The following is a 22,269-nucleotide window of genomic DNA, read 5'->3' as shown; positions in this document are numbered from 1 at the left end:
TGGGCCAAATGCAGGCAAATGGGAGTAGCTTAAATGGGTATCTTGGTTGTCATGGACAAGTTGGGCCCAAAGGCCCGTTTCAGTGATTTATTACTCTGTGACTCTATTACACCTATTTTACCTGTAGATCCAGCTTACTGGATATTTTAAAAACCGCCATTTGCCATCAAAGATCTTTTTGAAACATAGTTAGTATTAAGGCTACATCTTTTTGACCTTTTGCATATCACATATGATGCCTTGACCCGAATTATAGCCTGAAAAAAGTATAGATGATGTACAATAAATGGCAAATAAGGTACATCTAAATATACAAACTAAATAAAATAAAACATACTACATTAGTTTCTCAATGTTTTTTCATTTTGATGTTAGTGTAAGTGAGCCACCTATTCCACCCTTATTCTCCGAATACATCTGACCTGTTTTTCTTTCACAAACTTAATTATCATACAATTAACTTCAACTCAAGTTCAGCTGTAAAATTTTCATTGAATTGAGTGGGATTGTAAAAGCTGTACCTAATTTACCTGGCATAGGATATAATAAGTAGATCCCCCAGCCTAATTGCTAAGAAATCTGTCAAGTTCTAGAGAATCATGGTAAGTTTGTTCTCTGCTGTTGGATTCCAGTAGCAGAGCTGACTAACAGACTTACCAGCTGGAATCTGAGACTTCCAAATTTAGTTGCACATGCACTCAAGTCTTACATTTGCTTGCATTTATGGGTGATAAATGCTAGCACTTTACGTCAGTATCTACCAGTAACATCCAGCACAATATATGTATTTTATCTCTTCTATTTCACATGACATACAGCAATATATTTTCTTTTAATTTAATTTGCTGTTATACATACAAATACCCCAACACTTAGATTTTGGAAGAGTTAAAGATACATTCATCAATTTCTGGCCATGATCTGACAGAACTGCTATATTGCAACAAGCCCTCTGACAAACATTCAAGTTAGATCATTCTAAGGTAACAGTAGTATGCTGCATTTTGCATCATATTTTACATAGGATAACAATGTTATTGCAATCTTATTTTCAGAAAATTTCTTACAGCAGCTTTAGTGAATAATAATGGTTTTGTTTCTTTTCTATCTAGAAACATTAATTATCCTTTTAGCTGTGGTTGCATTTATCTTGGGGCTTGCAACTGCTAGCATTCTCTGGAAGCTTTTAAAAAAGGAATTAGTCTTACCAAAATCTTTGGTAAGTAGTTCTGTGAGTCAGTGCATGCATTGTTTATAATGGCCTTGTATGTATCTTTGTAGTCTGAACATCTGAGCCTAATCCAAGCCAATCTATTGCCGCCTGTAAATAGATTTTACCAGTCCTGCACTATATCCAAGTTTGGAAGTCAGTGCAAAGCAGAAAGCCACTTATAATGTGATTAGTAATAGTAAGGAAAACATTACTTGTGCAATTGGGCTAGATCCTGTAATGTCCAGTGGCAGGAAGGAATCAGCTGCTATCAGATTAGATGTTAAATAGTAATTCATCTCTGATGACTCCTGCTGTGTTTCTACATGTGTTTCATGCATTATTTTGTTGTTTCAAATTTTAGAAGACTGCTGGGAGTAGTGTAGCAGGTACAGATGGATTTTGTCCTGATTTCACAAACGAGTTGCTCTCAAACATGGGTGGATTAATAAGCAATCACCTGGAGGAGAGTGACACTGGGAGAATAAGCAAAGGACAAGTATACCAGGATCAGAAATAAAGGGAGAGAAGTGGGAAAATGGCCAGTTTGGGGAGCAATTACCACTTATAAATCTCAGCCAGTGAGTTTGACATCTGTGCTTTAAAAAGAATATCGTCACTAAAATCAGTTGCAACCTGAAACGATAAACATTCTGAATTAAATTTTAAAATTAAAGGATGCAATGTTGCATAGAACTATCAAGTAATCACATTTATGCATTCTTTTATTGCTTTTCCATCTTGTGCTTTACCTACCCCAGTATTCCTATGCAGTGCTAACCCAGCAGCTACCTCATTGCTGATGAAAGATGGCTGAATTTTATGACTGAATGAAGACTGCTTTGGAGGATAATTAAAAGCAGCTCTAAGAGCCTAGGAGGTCCAGTCTCTGACTAGAGCATCTTAGTAGGAGTAATCAGATCTGTTTGGTTAACTGTCCAACAGCAGAAGCATTGTCAAGGGCATCAGTGGAGTGGCAGTGATATGATCATTAATCCTGTCATCCTGAATGACCTCACTTACACACTGACATCCAGAGCCATGATAGAAGCATCTTGCATTATAAAGTCTGAGCTTCCACTGCAGTATGTAGACATCGATTTGCTTCTGCTTGCCCTGCAATAAAGCTGAGATGTCACGTACAGTATCTGATACTGCATCCAGGGTTGGATCCAGAAGTATTCTAATGGAGTTGGAAAGGACGGGTTCCAACCAAACTCTTTGCAAAGTTCTTGCTAGACCACTACATGCTCCTTGACTTTGCACATTGACTGACTTAGAGGCCTGCAATGCACCAAGCATTCCTTATGCTGGGATGCATTTGGCATTCATGACTGTTCTCAGCCTACATGGTTTCCAGTGAGCTTTGAACATAATAATGGAATTTTGAGATAACCCAGCACAGTAACCCAATGGACAAATTCCACCCCATATTATGAAATCACTCCATTTAGCTGATTAATGTTCTTCAGTTCTCTAGAGTATTGGAATTTCCACAGAAATGTAATTAAAGTATATGTCTGTACTTATTAAATAACTCCATAGAGTATTACCATATACAGTATTTGTTTAATCAATCTTAACATGTATATTAGCATTGAACATATCAGTGCTCTGATTTTGAATTAAAATTTCACCTTCTGTTTCCTAGATACTTATTGTAAAGGCCATCAACCCACACGTAGAGAAGATTGAAGAGGATGCTGTATCTATTGTAATTAAATATGAGGAAGTGATTCCAGTTGAGCATGACCTCATCTTTGAAGAAGTTGCAAAACCCAGCACATGTCCAGAGAACCGTGAACCACATGCTGTTGACCTGAAATATGCTGGGAAGATCTGTGCATATGATAGGCCTCAAAATTTGGAGAATGTCCTTTAATTTCCAAGGATGCTGTCTCCTTTCATTGCAACTCCTTGTCCCTGGTAGATGTTGTGCATCATTATTGCCATGCTGTAGAGTTGATTTGTGTGAAGAAGGCACAAAATAAATTTATGTGCACTATTGTAATGAATTAGTTAAATCATCTTAGAAAGGAATTCCTAATACAAGCCGAACAATATAAGGTTTGGGATCCGAACAATGTTAACTTTTCAGAATTTGGTTGGTAGCAAGAACCTGCCTAACATTAAGGGAAGAATGTAAAGTATGTTTGCTTAATATGTAGATTTTAATAAAATAGAGAAAAAAATTTAAAAGTATCTGTTTATTTTTATCCAAAATAATTTTGCATTCCATTTTGAAGTGGTCATTGTTGTTATGAAGGCAGAAGCACATTTTCACACAGCAAGTGACATAAATGTCCAGTTAATCAATTTTGATAACATTAACTGAAGGATAAATGTTGGCTAGGAAAAGGGAAGAGCTCCTGTACAGATCAAAATGTTGCCTTTAACATCCATCCATATAAGCAGATTTCCATTTTCACTATTCTTTGGCGAGTGGATCAATTACATCATCCACATGAAGAGGCTCACAGAATCTATTTTCATGGTAAGGCCTCAGTGGAATACCATTACAGGCCCCACCATTCCAATGCTATTCTGTAGCTTACCAATCAGGAAGGTGGCATATCTCTTCACATAGCCAAGCAGTAAATGAGTTGTAAGGAGCTGAGAAAGCAAATTCTGAAAGAGCAATAGAGGTAAATGCTCAAAACCAATTGTGTTTTAAAATTAATGAGACTCTGGCCTGTTTTGAGTGGGAATACTGGTTGTCTATCTCACCTACTGAATCACACTGATCTTGTACAAAAATTGAGCAGAGATTAATAATTAGGAAGAATATTGCAAAGTATGCATCTGAGGAGAGAGAAACAGAGTTAATGTGTCAGGTTGATGACCCTTCCTAATTCCAACAAAATATTATTGACCTGAAACGTTAATTCATTTTCCATCTCCATGGAAGCTGTCTGACCCATTAAGTATTTTCAGTTTTTACTTTCAGATTTCCAGCATTTGCCATATTTGGTTTGTTGTAATGAAGCCATAGGTTTTTTAAATTATTTTCATCTGCCCCTATATACTGAATAATGGAGGCATGTAAATCACCCCTAGTCTTAGAATCAACTTTACACACTCCATCTTCATGAAGAATTCTATCATGTTATGGTCACTCTTCCCGAAGTGAACTGCTCAACAAGATCCTTCATTGTCTTTGTTTCAATTGATCTGACTAACCAGGTATAACCCCAATAAGCCACTGAGAAAATTATCAGCACAAGACAGTGACAGAATGTATCTTAGATGTGAAGGTGAAAACAAAAAAAATTACGTTATCTTTTTCTAAGAAAATGAATTTTGCTGAGTTTGCATGCATATCTTATTGAACCTGTGCCAGCCTTTTCAAAGAAGTTGACACAAGGGCAGTGATTATATTTTGGCTGCCGTCAGCAGAGTAAGATTTAATAGATTTGTACTGGGTAAGGGAGGAAAAATTAGAAAGTTGGCAGATTTCCTTTTGGTTCCAGAAACTGACGTAACCATGTTGGAACTTCTTAAGCTGCACCAGGCTTGAATTCTTTTAAAGATGAAAAGTTGAACAGTAACTCTTATGGACAAAGCTTTATTTATGTGGAATGGTGGAAACATTTTAATCAGTCTGTAATCCAGCATAACACACCATAATGGATAGCATATCTTAACAAATGATGGACCTTAAAATCAGGGCTTCTCTTTGTAGGCTCATCATGTACTGGAATTCTACATTGGGATATAGATTTTAGCTGCACACCTTTCTCTCATACCCACAACTTTAACATGTTCATCTCCACACCTCACCAAGTTCAAATGATTCATTCAATCATTCTTCTTCTTCCACCTCCTTTGTTTAAGAAGGAAAATTGGGATAATCCAGGAAATTATAGGCCATTGAGCCTTGAATCAGTGTTAGGGAAATTGCTGGAGAAGATTCTTAGGGACAGGATTTATTCACATTTGGAAAAGCATGGACTTACTCGAGATAGTCAGCATGGCTTTGGGGGATGTCATGTCTCACCAACTCAATTGAATTTTTTATGGAGGTAACAAAGATGGTACATGGACTTTAGTAAAACATTTGACAAAGTCCCTCATGGTAAGCTGATCAATAAGATTAAATCACATGGGATCTACAGGGACTTGGTAGGTTGGGTTTAAAATTGGCTTGATCATAGAAGACAGAGGGTAGTGGTGGAGTTGTGTTATTCTGACTGGAGGTCTGTGATAAGGATCAGTGCTGAGACCTTTGTTAGTAATATATATGTAAATGATTTGGATGAAAATGTAGGTGGGGGCTGATTAGTAGGTTTGGAGACAACAGAAAAATTAATGGAATTGCAGATTGTGAAGAAGGTTGTCAAAGGAAACAGCAGGATATAGATCAGTTGGAAATTTGGGCGGAGAAATGGCAGATGGAGTTTAATCTGGACAAGATTGAGTTAGTGCATTTTGGGAAGTCATATGCAAGAATATAGTGAATGGCAGGATGCTTAGGAGTGTTAATGTACAGAGGCATGCAAAAGTTTGGGCACCCCTGGTCAAAATTTCTGTTACTGTGAATAGTTAAGTGAGTAGAAGATGAACTGATCTCCAAAAGTCATAAAGTTAAAGATGAAACATTCTTTTCAATATTTTAAGCAAGATTAGTGTATTATTTTTGTTTTGTACAATTGTAGAGTGAAAAAAGGAAAGGAGCACCATGCAAAAGTTTGGGCACCCCAAGAGATTTGAGCTCTCAGATAACTTTTACCAAGGTCTCAGACCTTCATTAGCTTGTTAGGGCTATGACTTGTTCACAGTCATCATTAGGAAAGGCCAGGTGATGCAAATTTCAAAGCTTTACAAATACCCTGACTCCTCAAACCTTGTCCCAACAATCAGCATCCATGGACTCCTCTAAGCAGCTGCTTTGCACTCTGAAAATTAAAATAAATGATGCCCACAAAGCAGGAGAAGATGAGAAGAAGATAGCAAAGCATTTTCAGGTAGCCGTTTCCTCAGTTCATAATGTAATTAAGAAATGGCAGTTAACAGGAACGGTGGAGGTCAAGTTGAGGTCTGGAAGACCAAGAAAACTTTCCAAGAAAACTGCTCATAGGATTGCTAGAAAGGCAAATCAAAACCCATTTGACTGCAAAAGACCTTCAGGAAGATTTAGCAGACTCTGGAGTGGTGGTGCACTGTTCTACCGTGCAGCGACACCTACACAAATATGACCTTCATGGAAGAGTCATCAGAAGAAAACCTTTCCTGCATCCTCACCACAAAATTCAGCATCAGAAGTTTGCAAAAGAACATCTAAACAAGCCTGATGCATTTTGGAAACAAGTCCTGTGGACTGATGAAGTTAAAATAGAACTTTTTGGCCGCAATGAGCAAAAGTATGTTTGGAGAAAAAAGCATGCAGAATTTCATGAAAAGAACACCTCTCCAACTGTTAAGCACAGGAGTGGATCGATCATGCTTTGGGCTTGTGTTGCAGCCAGTGCCACGGGGAACATTTCACTGCTGGAGGGAAGAATGAATTCAATTAAATACCAGCAAATTCCAGAAGCAAACATCACACCGTCTGTAACAAAAAAAAAGCTGAAGATGAAAAAAGGATGGCTTCTACAACAGGATAACGATCCTAAACACACCTCAAAATCCACAATGGACTACCTCAAGAGGCACAAGCTGAAGGTTTTGCCATGGCCCTCACAGTCCCCTGACCTAAACATCATTGAAAATCTGTGGATAGACCTCAAAAGAGCATCTTTTACTCGCTTAGCTATTTACAGTAACAGAAATTTTGACCTGGGGTTGCCCAAACTTTTGCATGCCACTGTATGTGGCTACAAGGGCAGGTCAGTGGCTGGGTATCCACTGATGTGACTCATTTCTTGACTCTCCAAGACCGTTCCACCATTTGTAAGACACAATCATAAGTGTAATGGAATACTCTCCACTTACCTCAATTAAGCGCAGTTCCAACAGCACTGTAGAAGATCAACACCATTCAGAATAAAGTTACCCCCATCCGTCATCCTTGACATTTAATTCCCATTCCATCCACAAACCGTAACTGCAGTTTATTCCTTCTATAAAAGACATTCACCAAGGCTACTCTAACGGCACTACCCAAACCCACGAACCTTGCCACCTATAAAGGACATGCTCAGTAAGTACTTAGAAACACCACCATCTGAAGATTTCTATCCAAGTCACACATTATCATATCGCTATTCCTTCATTGTTGCTGAGCCTAATTCCTGATGCTCCCTGCCCAACAGCATTATGGGAATAACTCCCCCAGAAAGACTGCAGCGGGTCAAGAAGAGGCACCCCTCTGCCTTCTCAAAGCCAAATGGCAAAGGATAGTAAATGCTGGTTTTGCTGCGACATTTGTAAGACAGGACACATTTAATTGCATTTATGTTACTTGGTATAAACATCGTTCTGAAGTCCGCTTCCTTTAATTTCTTTTCACTTCTTTGTTTATTAATTGAAATTCCTTTCCGTGACAGTGTTTTCATTCTCTTTTCCTCTTAAGCTATGTTAGAATTTAAACAGTTCTAATGAAGGGGCTTTACGTCTGAATGAGCTGACAAAGTTTATCTGTTCCTTTAAAATGAATAATATTCCCAGAAGCGAAGCTTGTCTGTTGAACTGTACTGCACTCTATGGGACTCGATAGCTCAGGCTGATTGGAAGTGTAAAATTCTATGCTTCTTCACAGTCGTCACGGACTTCATCAAGACCTGCATCACAAGATCACAAGATCACAAGACAAGGGAGCAGAAGCAGGCCATTCGGCCCATCGAGTCTGCTCCAAGGAAAGGGAAATAGAAATGAGAAATGGGGAATGGGGGAAGAAGAAAAAAAAACTATTCTAATCCCAATTACCGGCCTTATCCCCATATCCCTTGATATCCTGACTATTTAGATATCTATCTATCTCCTCCTTGAACGCCCCCACTGATCTGGCTTCCACTGCTGTACGTGGCAAGGAGTTCCACAAATTCACCACCCTCTGGCTAAAGAAATTTTTCCTCATCTCTGTTTTGAAACTATACCCTCTAATTCTAAGATTGTGCCCTCTGGTCCTGGACTCACCCACCAAGGCAAACAGCCTAGCCACATTTACTCTGTCCTTTCCTATCAATATTTTAAATGTCACTATGAGGTCCCCTCTCATTCTTCTGTACTCCAGCGAGTACAGTCCAAGAGCCGACAAACGCTCCTCATACTTAAGCCCTTTCATTCCTGGAATCATCCTCCTAAATCTCCTCTGAACCCTCTCCAACGTCAACACATCCCTCCTAAGATGTGGGGCCCAAAACGGCGCACAATATTCCAAATGAGGCCTCACTAGTGCCCCGTAGAGCCTCATCAACACTTCCTTACTTTTATACACTATACCTCTCGAAATGAATGCCAACATAGCATTCGCTTTCCTTACCACCGATCCGACCTGGTGGATAACCTTTAAGGTATCCTGCACGAGTACCCCCAAGTCCCTTTGTACTTCCGTGCTTTGGATTTTCTCTCCTCCTAGATAATAATCTGCCCACTTATTTCTGCTTCCAAAGTGTACAACTGCACATTTCCCTACATTGAATCTCATCTGCCATTTCCTTGCCCATTCTCCTAAACTGTCTAGCTCCCTCTGCAACCTTCCTATCTCTTCAATACTCCCTATTCCTCCCCCTATCTTGGTGTCATCCGCAAACTTAGCCATGAAACCATTTATTCCATTATCCAAATCGTTAATGTACAAGGTAAAAAGGAGCGGTCCCAACACCGACCCCTGCGGCACACCACTAGTAACCGGTAACCAGCCAGAACGAGATCCTTTTATTTCCATTCTTTGCTTCCTGTCAACCAGCCAATGCTCCACCCATCCTGTTATCCTACCCGTAATTCCATGACCTCTCATCTTATTAATCAGTCTCTTGTGAGGCACCTTATCAAAGGCCTTTTGAAAGTCTAAATACACAACATCTACCACCTCTCCCTTATCCACCTTGCCTGTGATTTCTTCAAAAAACTCCAATAGGTTGGTCAGGCAGGATCTTCCCTTCACAAAACCATGTTGGCTAGGACCTATCCTGCCCTGCGCCTCTAGGTATTCCGTAACCCCGTCTTTGAGGATAGATTCCAATAACTTTCCCACCACTGACGTCAGACTAATAGGTCTGTAATTTCCTTTATGCTGCCTCCCTCCTTTCTTATACAACGGAACTACATTTGCGACCCTCCAGTCCTCCGGAACCACGCCTGAATCTATCGATTTCTGGACAATAATCACCAATGCCTCCGCTATCTCTAAAGCCACCTCCTTCAGAACCCGGGGGTGCACCTCATCCGGTCCGGGAGACTTATCAGTCCTTAGTCCATCTAGTTTTCCTAGCACCTTCTCCCTAGTAATCTTAACTGAACTCAATTCCATTTCGTGAGACTCCTGACTAACCGGCACATTGCTGATGTCCTCCACGGTGAAGACCGATGCAAAATATTCATTCAATTCCTCTGCCATCTCTCTATCGTCCATTATAATAGCTCCTGCACCGTTATCAATTGGTCCTATATCAACCCGTGTCTCTCTTTTACACCTTATGTATTTAAAAAAACTCTTAGTATCCTTTCGAATGTTATCCGCCAACTTCCTTTCATAATTCCTCTTTTCTTTCCTAATGACCTTCTTAGTTTCTCTCTGCAGGTTTTTAAAAGCTTCCCAGTCCTCTGTTTTGCCACTAATTTTTGCTTCTTTGTACGCCGCCCCTTTTGCTTTTATTTTAGCCTTCACCTCTCTCGTTATCCACATTTGTGCCTTTTTTCCATTAAAAACCTTTTTTCTTGGAATATATCTATCCTGCAATTTCCTTATTTCCTGTAGAAATTCCTTCCATTTCTCCTCTGCCGTCCCTCCAGCCAGCTTACTCTTCCAATCAATTAGGGCCAACTCCTCTCTCATACCATTGTAATTTCCTTTGTTCCACTGAAATATCGATACACCAGTTACCAGTTTCTCCTTCTCAAACTTGAAACTGAACTCAATCATATTGTGATCACTGGTTCCCAGTGGTTCCTTTACCTTTAGTTCCCTAATCACCTCCGGTTCGTTACACAGCACCCAATCCAAAACAGCCGATCCCCTGGTGGGCTCTTCAACAAGTTGCTCTAGAAAAACGTCCCTTAGACATTCCACAAACTCCCTCTCCTGAGTACTACCGCCATTCTGGATTTCCCAGTCCACCTTCATGTTAAAATCCCCCATAATTATCTTCACATTGTCACTCTGGCATGCTTTTTCTATCTCAAACTGCAATTTATCGTCCACTTGCTGACTGCTATTAGGGGGCCTATATATGACTGCTACCATTGTCCTTTTACCCTTGCTATTTCTTAGCTCCACCCACAAGGATTCCACTTGAGTGAGTGTGTGCCTTTGAGAACATACTGAGTCTTCCCAAACCAGAAGCCCTGGATGAACAGATTCACGGTCTGCTAAGGGCTAGATCAGTGGCGTTCAAGACCAGTGATCCAGAACCCTTCAAGAAGTCCAGGTACGACATTTGGAAAGCCATTGTGAGAGCAAAAAGGCAATTCCGTGTGAAGATAAAGACACAATCGGATGCATCACAGCTGTGGCAGGGTTTGCATGCCATTACTTCCTATAAGGCGAAACCTAACAGCATAGATGGCAGTGATGCTTCACTCCCTGAGGAGCTCAACGCCATTTACGCACACTTTGAAAGGGAGAATAACACTATGCCTGTGTGAATCCCCACAGCATCTGGTGACTCTGTGATCTCTGTCTCGGAGACCAATGTCAGAACATCCTTCAGGAGGGTGAACCCTCGCAAGGCATCAGGCGCCAATGGTGTACTTGGCAGGGTACAGAAAATCTGTGCCAACCAACTAGCTGGAGTGCTCAAGGACATCTTCAACCTCTCACTGCTGCAGTCGAAGGTTCCCATCTGCTTCAAAAGAGCAGAGTGAGCTACCTTAACGACATCTGCTGTGATGAAGTGGTTGGTCATGGCTAGAATTCATGGCTAGAATTAACTCCTGCATCATCATCCTCCTCTAACAGAAGGAGGAGACAGAAGAGGTCGGAAATGGACTTCTCACTGCTTATGCACTAGTGATTCACCCAGATCAGACCTGCTCTCTATCTGGTAGGAAGATTTCTAATAGTCTTGTGCTGCTTATTGACACGATCATCTGCATGCAGGATAGTGGATGGATACTTAACCATAGTCAGCCTGAACTAGGAGAAGACTTTTGAAAAAATATCAGCATAATTGGTGTGACCTGATCAATGGATGCAAAATGGAAAGCTTCCCAATCATGTGCGGTTAGCCAAGCCTGTCTCCTCTGCATTGTTCGTGTGTTGATTTGGGCCTTTTGCTGGGTGAAGAAATTCCTCCTCATTTCAGTTCTGAGTGTTTTATCCCAATCCTGACACTCTGACTCCTGGTTCCAGACCCTGCTAGGCAAAGGAAACTTTAACCCCACATACAGCCTGTCAAGCACACACACACACACACACACACACACACGATTCTAAGCACACTTAAATGCACACTGACCACACATATGTACTGTACATACAGATACTACTTCAGTATTGTATGTGTGTCAGCCTAAATTATCATTCAATTACTTGAATGGGCCTTGATCAAGTGGAAGCACTATCTCTTACATCAGGTCACAATGACTATATTTGTTGCTGACATTTACTGAACAGCTGTCGATGGACAGGTATGTACTACATCTTTACAGCATAGTCATACAGCATGGAAACAGGCCCTTCGGCCTAACTCGCTCATGCCGACCAAGATGTCCATCTAAGCTAGTCCCACTTTCCCACATTTAATCCATATCCCTCTAAACCTTTCCTATCCATGTACCTGTTCAACTGTATTTTAAAGGCAGAACCTTATTTCCAATCATTTTGTATCTCCTTGCCAGTGGACCAAAATCGGGTTCCATTAAGAATGTGTGGCAGCTAGTGTGCACTGGCTACCCCACACTGGGAGAATTCACACAGAGACTTTTCCAATCCTCAGGACTAGAGTGGAAATATGTGATTTTCAAGGGACTGCCTCAGAAGAAGAACATAGAACGCTACAGCACAGGTCCTTCAGCCCATGATGTCTGTGTGGACCGTGCTGCCAATCTAAGTTATTCTCATCTGCCTGCACAAGGTCCATATCCTTCTATTCCCTGTCTGTTCAAGTATCTAAAGAGATGGAATAAATGCTCCTTAAACATTGCCGTCATATCTGCTCCTACTACTTCCACTGACAGCATGCTTCAGACACCTACCAACCTCTGTGTAAAAAGACTTGCCTCATAAATCTCCTTTAAACTTGCCCCCTCTCGTCTTAAATATATGCACTCTATTATTTGATATTTCCATTCTGAGAAAAAGACTCTGATCATCTACCCTATCTATTCCTCTCATAACTTCATATACTTCGGATCAGGTTGCCCTTCAGCCTCCTATGGTCCAGAGGAAACAATCCAAGTTTGTCCAATCTCTCCTTAAGTTAATACACTCCAATCCAGCCAATATCCTGCTGAATCTCTTCTGCACCATCACCAAAACCTCCACATCCTTCTTGTAATGCAGCAACCAGAAATGAACACAGTACTACAAATGTGGCCCAACCATAGTTTTATGTAGGTTCAACATGACTTGCCAACTTTTATACTCAATGCCCCAACCAGTGAAGGCAAGTATACTGTATGATTTCTTTACCATCGTATCCCCTTGTGTTGCCACTTTCAGGGAGCTATGGACTTGCACCCCAAGATCCCTCTGTACAGTGGCATGCAAAAGTTTGGGCACCCCTGGTCAAAATTTCTGTTAATGTGAATAGCTAAGCGAGTAAAAGATTTCCAAAAGGCATTAACATTAAAGATGACACATTTCTTTAATATTTTAAGCAAGATTACTTTTTTTATTTCCATCATTTACAGTTTCAAAATAACAAAAAAGGAAAAGGACCTGAAGCAAAAGTTTGGGCACCCGGCATGGTCAGTACTTAGTAACACCCCGTTTGGCAAGTATCACAGCTTGTAAACGCTTTCTGTAGCCAGCTAAAAGTCTTTCAGTTCTTGTTTGGGGGATTTTCACCCATTCTTCCTTGCAAAATGCTTCTAGTTCCGTGAGATCCTTGGGCCGTCTTGCATGCACTGCTCTTTTGAGGTATATCCACAGATTTTTGATGATGTTTAGGTCAGGGGACTGTGAGGGCCAATGGCAAAACCTTCAGCTTGTGCCTCTTGAGGTAATCCATTGTGGATTTTGAGGTGTGTTTAGGATTGTTATCCTGTTGTAGAAGCCATCCTCTTTTCATCTTCAGCTTTTTTACCGACGGTGTGATGTTTGCTTCCAGAATTTGCTGGTATTTAATTGAATTCATTCTTCCCTCTACCAGTGAAATGTTCCCTGTGCCACTGGCTGCAACACAAGCCCAAAGCATGATCGATCCACTCCCGTGCTTAACAGTTGGAGAGGTGTCCTTTTCATGAAATTCTGCACACTTTTTTCTCCAAACATACCTTTGCTCATTGCGGTCAAAAAGTTCCATTTTAACTTCATCAGTCCACAGGACTTGTTTCCAAAATGCATCAGGCTTGTTTAGATGTTCCTTTGCAAACTTCTGACACTGAATTTTGTGGTGAGAATGCAGGAAAGGTTTTCTTCTGATGACTCTTCCATGAAGGTCATATTTGTGTAGGTGTCGCTGCATAGTAGAACAGTGCACCACTACTCCAGAGTCTGCTAAATCTTCCTGAAGGTCTTTTGCAGTCAAACAGGGGTTTTGATTTGCCTTTTTAGCAATCCTATGAGCAGTTCTCTGGGAAAGTTTTCTTGGTCTTCCAGACCTCAACTTGACCTCCACCGTTCCTGTTAACTGCCATTTCTTAATTACATTATGAACTGAGGAAACGGCTACCTGAAAATGCTATCTTCTTCTCATCTTCTCCTGTTTTGTGGGCATCATTTATTTTAATTTTCAGAGTGCTAGGCAGCTGCCTAGAGGAACCCATGACTGCTGACTGTTGGGACAAGGTTTGAGGAGTCAGGGTATTTGTAAAGCTTTGAAATTTGCATCACCTGGCCTTTCCTAATAATGACTGTGAACAAGCCATAGCCCTAACAAGCTAATGAAGGTCTGAGACTTTGGTAAAAGTTATCTGAGAGCTCAAATCTCTTGGGGTCCCCAAACTTTTGCATGGTGCTCCTTTCCTTTTTTCACTCTACAATTGTACAAAAAAAATGTACTAATCTTGCTTAAAATGTTGAAAAGAATGTTTCATCTTTAACTTTATGACTTTTGGAGAGCAGTTCATCTTCTACTCACTCAAGTATTCACAGTAACAGAAATTTTGACCAGGGGTGCCCAAACGTTTGCATGCCACTGTATCTGGTTCAGTTAAACTTCTTTTTCTGCGGTGACTCCAGGATGTCGATGAGATTCAGCTTTGTCAAGGCTAGGTAAGATTCTATCTTGTTGTTCATGCTCATTGCCTGGAACCTGTGTGCTATCAATGTTATTTGCCACTCATCAGTCTAGCTGCAAATATTGCTTAGATCTTGCTATATGACTTCAGCTGGTTGAGTGTCTTGCCCTCAGTTGCTTTTGATTTTACATGGGCTCCTTCATGTCCTGTGAAGTCTAGGACTAGTCCAGCTGGTTCCAAAGCCCAAATCTTCAGCAATACAATTTGGTGCAGTAGTAATTGCTGTATCTAGTACACCCAGTCATTTCTTGATATCACGTGGCGTAAATTGAACTGGCTGAAGATTAGCTTCTGTGATAGCATGGGGGGAGCCCAGGAGAAAGATGAAATGGATTCATACCCATGACTGAAAATGACTGCAAATACTTCAGCCTCATCTTTGGCCTCCACCATTGCTGAGATGGGAATGCACTTGAAACTTCTTTCTCTTGTTAGCTGTTTGTTTGTTCACCACCTTTCACAACAGTTTGTATAGTAATGTTTATTATATAATGCATTGTAAGAGGAAATGGACATTGAGAGATTTTCAGACTGGAGGGAAGTGTACAGTGGAGTTCCTTAAATGTCAGTGCTCAGATTACTGCTCTTCTTTATATTAATGAGTTGGACTGAGTGTACAAGGCAAATTTACCAATGATAAAAAATTGGAGTGAACTGCAAGGAAGATAGTAACAGATTTCAAGGAGATATGGACAGGCTGGTGAAAAGGACACAGAGGTAGCAAATGAAATTTAATGCTGTGAAATGTTATGTTCGGTGAGAAAGAATTAAAAGAGGCAATATAAATTAGAAGAGCAGCAGAACAGAAGTTCATATGATAGCTCATTAAAAGTGGCAGGAAAGGTTGAGAAAGTGGTTAATATAGGGAATCCAGAGCTTTATAAACAGAGGCATAGAATACAAAAGCAAGAATGTCATGATGAACATTCATAAAACTCTGGATTGGCAACAACAGGAGTCACAGAGTCATATAGCACAGAAACAGGCCCTTTGGCCCAACTGGTCCATGCCGACCAAAATTCCCATCTATGCTAGTCCCATTTGCCTGAGTTTGGCCCATATTCCTCTAAACCTTTCCTATCCTTGTACTTGTCCAAGTACCTTTTATATGTTGTTAATGTACCTGCCTCAACCACTTCCTCTGGCAGCTTATTCCATACACTGAACACTCTCTGGGTGAAAAAGTTGCCCCTCAGGTTCCTATTAAATCTCTCCCCTCTCACCTTAAACCTACACCCTCTAGTTCTTGATTCCCCAACTCTGGGGAAAAGACTGTGCACATTCACCCTATCTATGCCCCTCATGATTTTATATACCTCTATAAGATCCCCCCTCATTCTCCTAAGCTCCAATGAAAAAAGTCCCAACCTGCTCAACCTCTCTCCGTATCTCAGTCCCTCGAGTCCCAGCAACATCCTCATAAGTCTCCTCTGCACTCTTTCCAGCTTAATGGCATCTTTCCTATAGCAGGGTGACCAAAACTGAACACAATACAGGAAGTCCCCGGATTACGAATGAGTTCCATTTTTGAGTCCGTTCGTAAGGTGAATTTGTATGTAAGTCGGAACAGTTACGTACAGTTCACATCTAGCATCAATTAGTCCTAAATCACTACAAGCTTCAGTTATTTATTGCTATATTTTAAGATCCAAATGGAATTTTGATTCCAGTTTCATTATAATTCCACACATAATGTGAAGCAATCTAAAATACAGCATAACTTGTTATCGCCGGGACATGTGAAGACTGTCATCAGTCTTATGTGCGTTTGGTGTCATTCATTACAGTATAGTACTGTGGAGGTACAGTTACCACAGAGTGAATTTTGTGTATTTTCTGACTGATGGACAAAATCAACTTAAGGACATCTGGAGAAACGGACCTCAGTCATTACCCAGGGACGACCTGTCGGGGGAGAGCGAGTGCTGGATAGATAGATAGATAGATAGATAGATAGATAGATAGATAGATAGATAGATAGATAGATAGATAGATAGATAGATAGATAGATAGATAGATAGATAGATAGATAGATAGATAGAGGGAGATAGAGAGAGAGATAGATATGGTGGGTGGGGGCAGCGGGAGAGGGGGCTGGTGACCATTCATGGCGTCCCTCATCATTCAGAACTCCTCAAACATCCCTGCCCCGAAATAACGGTACAGACTGTAACACATGAAATCCACAATCCAGCGTTCGCCACCTCCATCACCTGGAAAAAGTCAACACTGACAGGCAAACCGTTCTGCGTCCAATTCCACGCCTTCTTCCCGCCATTCGTAAGTAGAGGTGTTTGTAAGTCGGGCAATCGTAACCCGGGGACTTCCTGTATTCCAAACGCGGCCTCACCAATGTCTTGTACAACTGAAACCGAACATCCCAACTTCTGTACTCAATGACTGATTAAGGCCAGTGTGCCAAAAGCCTTCTTCACCACCCTGTCTATCTGTGATGCTACTTTCAAGGAACCATGTTCTTGTACTCCTTGGTTCCTCTATTCTACAACACTCCCCAGGGCCCTACCATTGACTGTGAATGTCCTACCCTCTTGTCTTGTCTTGTGTCCATTTCTTGGTGCCATGCTAGGAAAGATGTAAAGTTTTTGGAGAGGATGCAAAAGAGATGAAGTGATTTCAGGGATGAGGGAACTGAATTACATGGATACACTGGAGTTGTTCTCCTTGGAACAGAGGAGATTGTGAGGAAAGCTGATAAAGGTATTCAAAATCATGAAAGGTATACACAGAGCAGATCAAGAGAAACTACTCCCATTGATGGAAGGATCAAGAATCTGGGGACACAAAATAAAGGTGACTGGAAAAAGAACCTCATTATTATATAAGGAAATATTTCTTCATGCAGCAAGTCGTTAGGGTTTGGAATGGCATGCCAGCAATAGTAATGGAGACAGGTTCAATTGTGGAGTTCAAAAGGAAGTTGGATAAGTATCAGAAGGAATTTGCAGGGAAATGGGGAAAGAGCAGGAAAATGGGACTAGATTTGAAGCTTTTCATTAGGCAACAACATGGTTAATTTAACAAAACAGTTATTTGATACTGTCACCTTATTTTGCCCCAGAAAGCCGGGGGGCGGGGGTGGGGGGGGAAGGGGCGATAGGGTGGTACTGGAGAATTCTTCCTCTTCCACTTCTGAAATTCGATTCTATTTACTTCAAGCTGAGCCATGCATTTACACATGCAATGAGGACAAATTTCTACCTATGTTTCATCACATCAGTCTGATGTTATCTGATCCATGCTTCAAGTGCAATGTTGAAATACATAGATGGGTAATGACTACATATTGTTGGCAAGGAAAAACAGTACAGTAACAGTGTATCTGACTGAATTAAACTCTTAATATTCCATTCCTGTAAACATACTCTATTTTTTCTCATTGTTTGCATCTTTGTTCTGCTTGGAATGCAGAAAAGTAAATACACATAGTACACATAGACATACAAACATACATGGATTTTTTGGGGAAAAAAACATTTTTTTATTCATTCATTTTCTGAGATATAGGTATCACTAGCAAAGCTAGAATTTATTGCCCATTCCTGGTTGTCCTTCTTGAATTGCTGTTGTCCTATTGAAGGTACTCCCATAGTGATATTGGGAATGTTCTGTACACATGTCTAAAACTTATGCAGCTGCACACAGCCCATACGCAAAGGTGTACTTTTCTGCAGTGGACAAAACATTGGGTTCATCACATAAATGAAACTAACACCAAATCAGGACAAAAAGTTATTACTTGATATATAAAACTCGCACTGACATGTTGAACAGTGAATGCTGCATTTATCTGTATGGTAAGAGCTACTGATATGTAAGTGGTTTGTTTACCTGAATATCTTTCATATCAACAAAATGTGTATAATCTGCCCTTTCATAGATTCTGCACAATTTATTTAGCTACCTCAGGGAGGAGACTAACTTTGGTAAAACTTTCAGAAAATTCATTAGATGGAATTAAGAATGAAATATTGAATGCTGGAACTTATCAGATGAGTTTAATTAGTTCTGTACATTCCTACATATTTTATTTTAATAAAACATTTTTGCTGCAATGTTCTTAAAGCTAGACTGCATTTATTAAACTGGAGGTGCATTATGACTGGAGCAGGTTCTGCCAGTCGTGAAGGAAATTAAACAAAAACAGAAAATGTTGTAAACATTCAGCAGGCCAGGCAACATGTGAAGAACGAGAAACCAAATTAACATCTCACATCCAAGTTCCTTTGTCAGAAATGGGAAAGAGAGAAAACAAGTTGGTTTTGAGCTGCATCAAAAATGGGGGAGGAATGGATAGAACAAAGGGAAAATTTCTGATAGAGCGAGGTCGAATGGTTTAATGTGACAATTACTTGCAGATTATAAGTATGCGTTAAGTGTTGCTAATACCAGAGCTGTGGAACATGCCCAGTAGTTCAAGCTCTACTAATTGAGAGAGAGAAACTGAGCCAAAATCACAGATGGATGTCTGGCAGGAATGGCTAGCTCTGGTACAATCAGAAAGAAAGAGCAAGTTACCTAAAGTTGGAGAATTTGACACTGAGTCCAGAAGGTTGCACCATGACAAGATGGAAGATGAAGCATTGTTCCTCAAGCTGGGCCTTGTAGTAACAGTTCAGGAGGCCACAGACAGATAGGTCAAAGTGGAAGTAGAAAGGAGAACTAAAGTGGCAGGCAACCGGAAGCTCAGAGTCACTCTTGCGGACTGAATGCAGCCACTCCACACAGTGATCATCTAATTTGCTTGGTACTTTGCGAAGTTGCTTAGTGTGGCAACTGCTCTGCCCGAGACCACAAGAAACTGCAGAGGATTGTAGACACAACTCAGCACATCATGGAAACCAGCCTCCCCTCCATGGACTCTGTCTAGACTTCTCACTCCCCCAGTAAAGCTGACAACATAATCAAAGACCCCACCCAACCCAGATATTCTCTCTTCTCCCTCTTCCCATCGGGCAGAAGATACAAAAGCCTGAAAGCACGTACCACCGGGCTCAAGGATAGTTTCTATCCCACTGTTATAAGACTATTGAATGGTCCCTTAGTACGACAGGATGGACGCTTGACCTCACAGTCTACCTCATCATTTCCTTGCACCTTATTGTCTGCCTACACTGCACTTTCTCTGTAACTGTAACACTTTATTCTGCATTCTGTTCTTGCTTTTCCCTTGTACTACCTCAACGTACTGATGTGATGAAATGATCTGTATGTATGGCATACAAAACGTTTTTCACCGTACCTCAGTACGTGTGACAGTAAAAAGCAATTTAATTTGCCAATTTGTTCCTGCATTGAAGAGGACATCATAATGTGAACACAGATGATGAAGGAAGTGAATCTAACATGGAAATATATGGGACAGCGTGGTCTGCAAGATCCTCAGACACTACATAGGAAGTCTTGTTGTAAAAGTGCAAAATAGGAGAGATGTTCTATGTCTGCAAGTAGTCAAGAGACCTTCCAGTGTTTAGCTCAAAAGAAAATGCAGACGGTCATGGAGGTCAATGGCAGCAATCAAGCACCAAGGATTAAGAAGTTCATTGATCTCATTCATTGTCATACGAGGAACCTTTAAATGCCAACTGGACTACTGGCTTCAAAAATAGTTCAGTTCACCACAACTCACTAGGTATCTACCAATAAATCTAAACAATTGGGACTCATACTTAACATCACAAGCACCACCAGAGCTCCACTTAACTGTGAAGCAAGCTGTTGCTGAAATCATAACCAGTATTAAAACTGACAAGCATGAAAAGTACAGGTCACCCCAGGTTATGTACACCCAACTTATGGACACCCCTACATACATATGAGCTCCCATAATATTATTAAATTCAAAACATACATTCATTCCCATGAAAGGCAGAGCTAGTTTCCTCTCTCCCTCTCCACTTTTAGTAATTGTTCTTTCTTATCAGTCTTATATGCTTTTGATGCCATTTATTACAATACTGTTGAGGTACATTTACCAAATCAAGGGATTTTTGTGTATTTTCCAACTTACAAACAAAATTGACTTCTGGACATCTGTAAAAACAGAACCCATTCATTACCTGGGGATGGCTTGTAATGGTGTCCAAATGCATATTCTTACCTGCCTCTCAACAAAATCTTCTATTTGCAAACAGGAAGTGGTGTTTAAAGCTTGTTTACATCCCCATCTCCTCTCCTGTCCTCTAGCCCTCTGATGTCTTACACTTGACCTTCTTTCAATCCATTTAGCAGAGAACTGCAATCTGAACAGGTAGTAGCAAAATAGCAAAAAGACAGGGATGAACTCAACATGTCATTATTCAATTTCACACTAGCAACCAGAAGCTTAGATAATGTCACTGAGCATGATCTAGAAAATGACATAAGGACAGGATCTGCACATTGTGAGACATCAGGCACAAGGGCAGGCCGGGGCACAAGGGGTTTGGCTGCAAAGATTAGAAACCATCCCTTCCAGCATGGAGGTGATAACCAATTTTGTGCATCACATACTAATTCAAAAGTAAAATGTTGCAGATACCAGAAATCTGAAAAAAAGACAGAAAGTAGTGGAAATACTCTGTAGGTCAGGCAGCACCTGTGGCGAGAGCTCCAGTTCAAACACTTGTGGATCCAACCATGTTGCAGGATTTAATGGCTGATGTAATTTCCACTGGAAAACAAGCAGTAATCAAATAACCTCTAAGTGCTACAGTGGAAGCTCAGGCCATGTCATACAATGTCAACTTGTTGCAATCCAGGCAGTTGCCAACAAGACTATAGATTAGAATGTGCTAAGAGCCTCACCTTGTGTCACACTATCAAGCAGAGCTACTGCTTATGATTCCTAGGTGGATCTTGATATCCCCACAGTCAAATATTGCAAGGCCCCTTCTACTGTCTATACACACATGACTGTGTGCTAAACACAGCTGCAATGCCATCTTCAAATTCGCCGATGACACTACTGTTGTTGGACAAATCACAGGTGGCAATGAGTCTGCTTACCGGAATGAGATAGGACACCTGGTTGAGTGGTGTCGCAGCAACAACCTGTAGCTCAACGTAAGCAAAACTAAGGAGCTGATTGTTGACATCAGGAAGCAGAAGGAGGGCGAACATGCACCAGTCTACATTGGGGGTTCGGCGGTGGGGCAAGTCTGCAGCTTTAAATTCTTGGGTACTAACATATTGGATGACCTGTCCTGGGCCCAGCACATAGATGCAATCATAAAGAAATCCTGATAGCGTCTTTACTTTCTTAGGAGGTTAAGGAGATTTGGCTTGTCACCGAACACTCTAACAAACTTCTACAGACGTGCTGTTGAAAGTATCCTGACTGGTTGCATCATGGTCTGGTATGGCAATTCAAATGCACAGGAATGTAAGAAACTGTAGAGTGGTGGACTGTGCCCAATACAACATGGGTACATCCCTCACCACCATTGGTAGTATCTACAGGAGGCACTGCCTCAAGAAGGCAACATCTAACATCAAAGATCCCCACCATCCGGGCCATGCCATCTTTTCACAGCTCCCATTGGGCAGGAGGTACAGAA

General features: G+C 40.9%; 1 protein-coding gene across 1 annotated transcript in view; it reads left to right on the top strand.

Moving 5' to 3' along the window:
- Window positions 1-3,328, top strand: part of LOC127575288 (interferon gamma receptor 1-like) — a 52,698-nt gene extending 49,370 nt beyond the window's left edge. Inside the window, exons 6-7 of the mRNA XM_052025051.1 lie at window positions 1,113-1,219; window positions 2,862-3,328. Coding sequence (XP_051881011.1) covers window positions 1,113-1,219; window positions 2,862-3,092 — 338 coding nt within the window. The 3' untranslated portion in view covers window positions 3,093-3,328. The remainder of the gene's footprint in view (window positions 1-1,112; window positions 1,220-2,861) is intronic.
- Window positions 3,329-22,269: the final 18,941 nt, after the last annotated feature.

The sequence above is a fragment of the Pristis pectinata genome, chromosome 10, assembly GCF_009764475.1.
Source record: "Pristis pectinata isolate sPriPec2 chromosome 10, sPriPec2.1.pri, whole genome shotgun sequence".
Taxonomy (NCBI): Eukaryota; Metazoa; Chordata; class Chondrichthyes; order Rhinopristiformes; family Pristidae; genus Pristis; species Pristis pectinata.
Note: the sequence above shows the minus strand (reverse complement) of the source record. Positions and strands in the feature narration are given on the sequence as shown.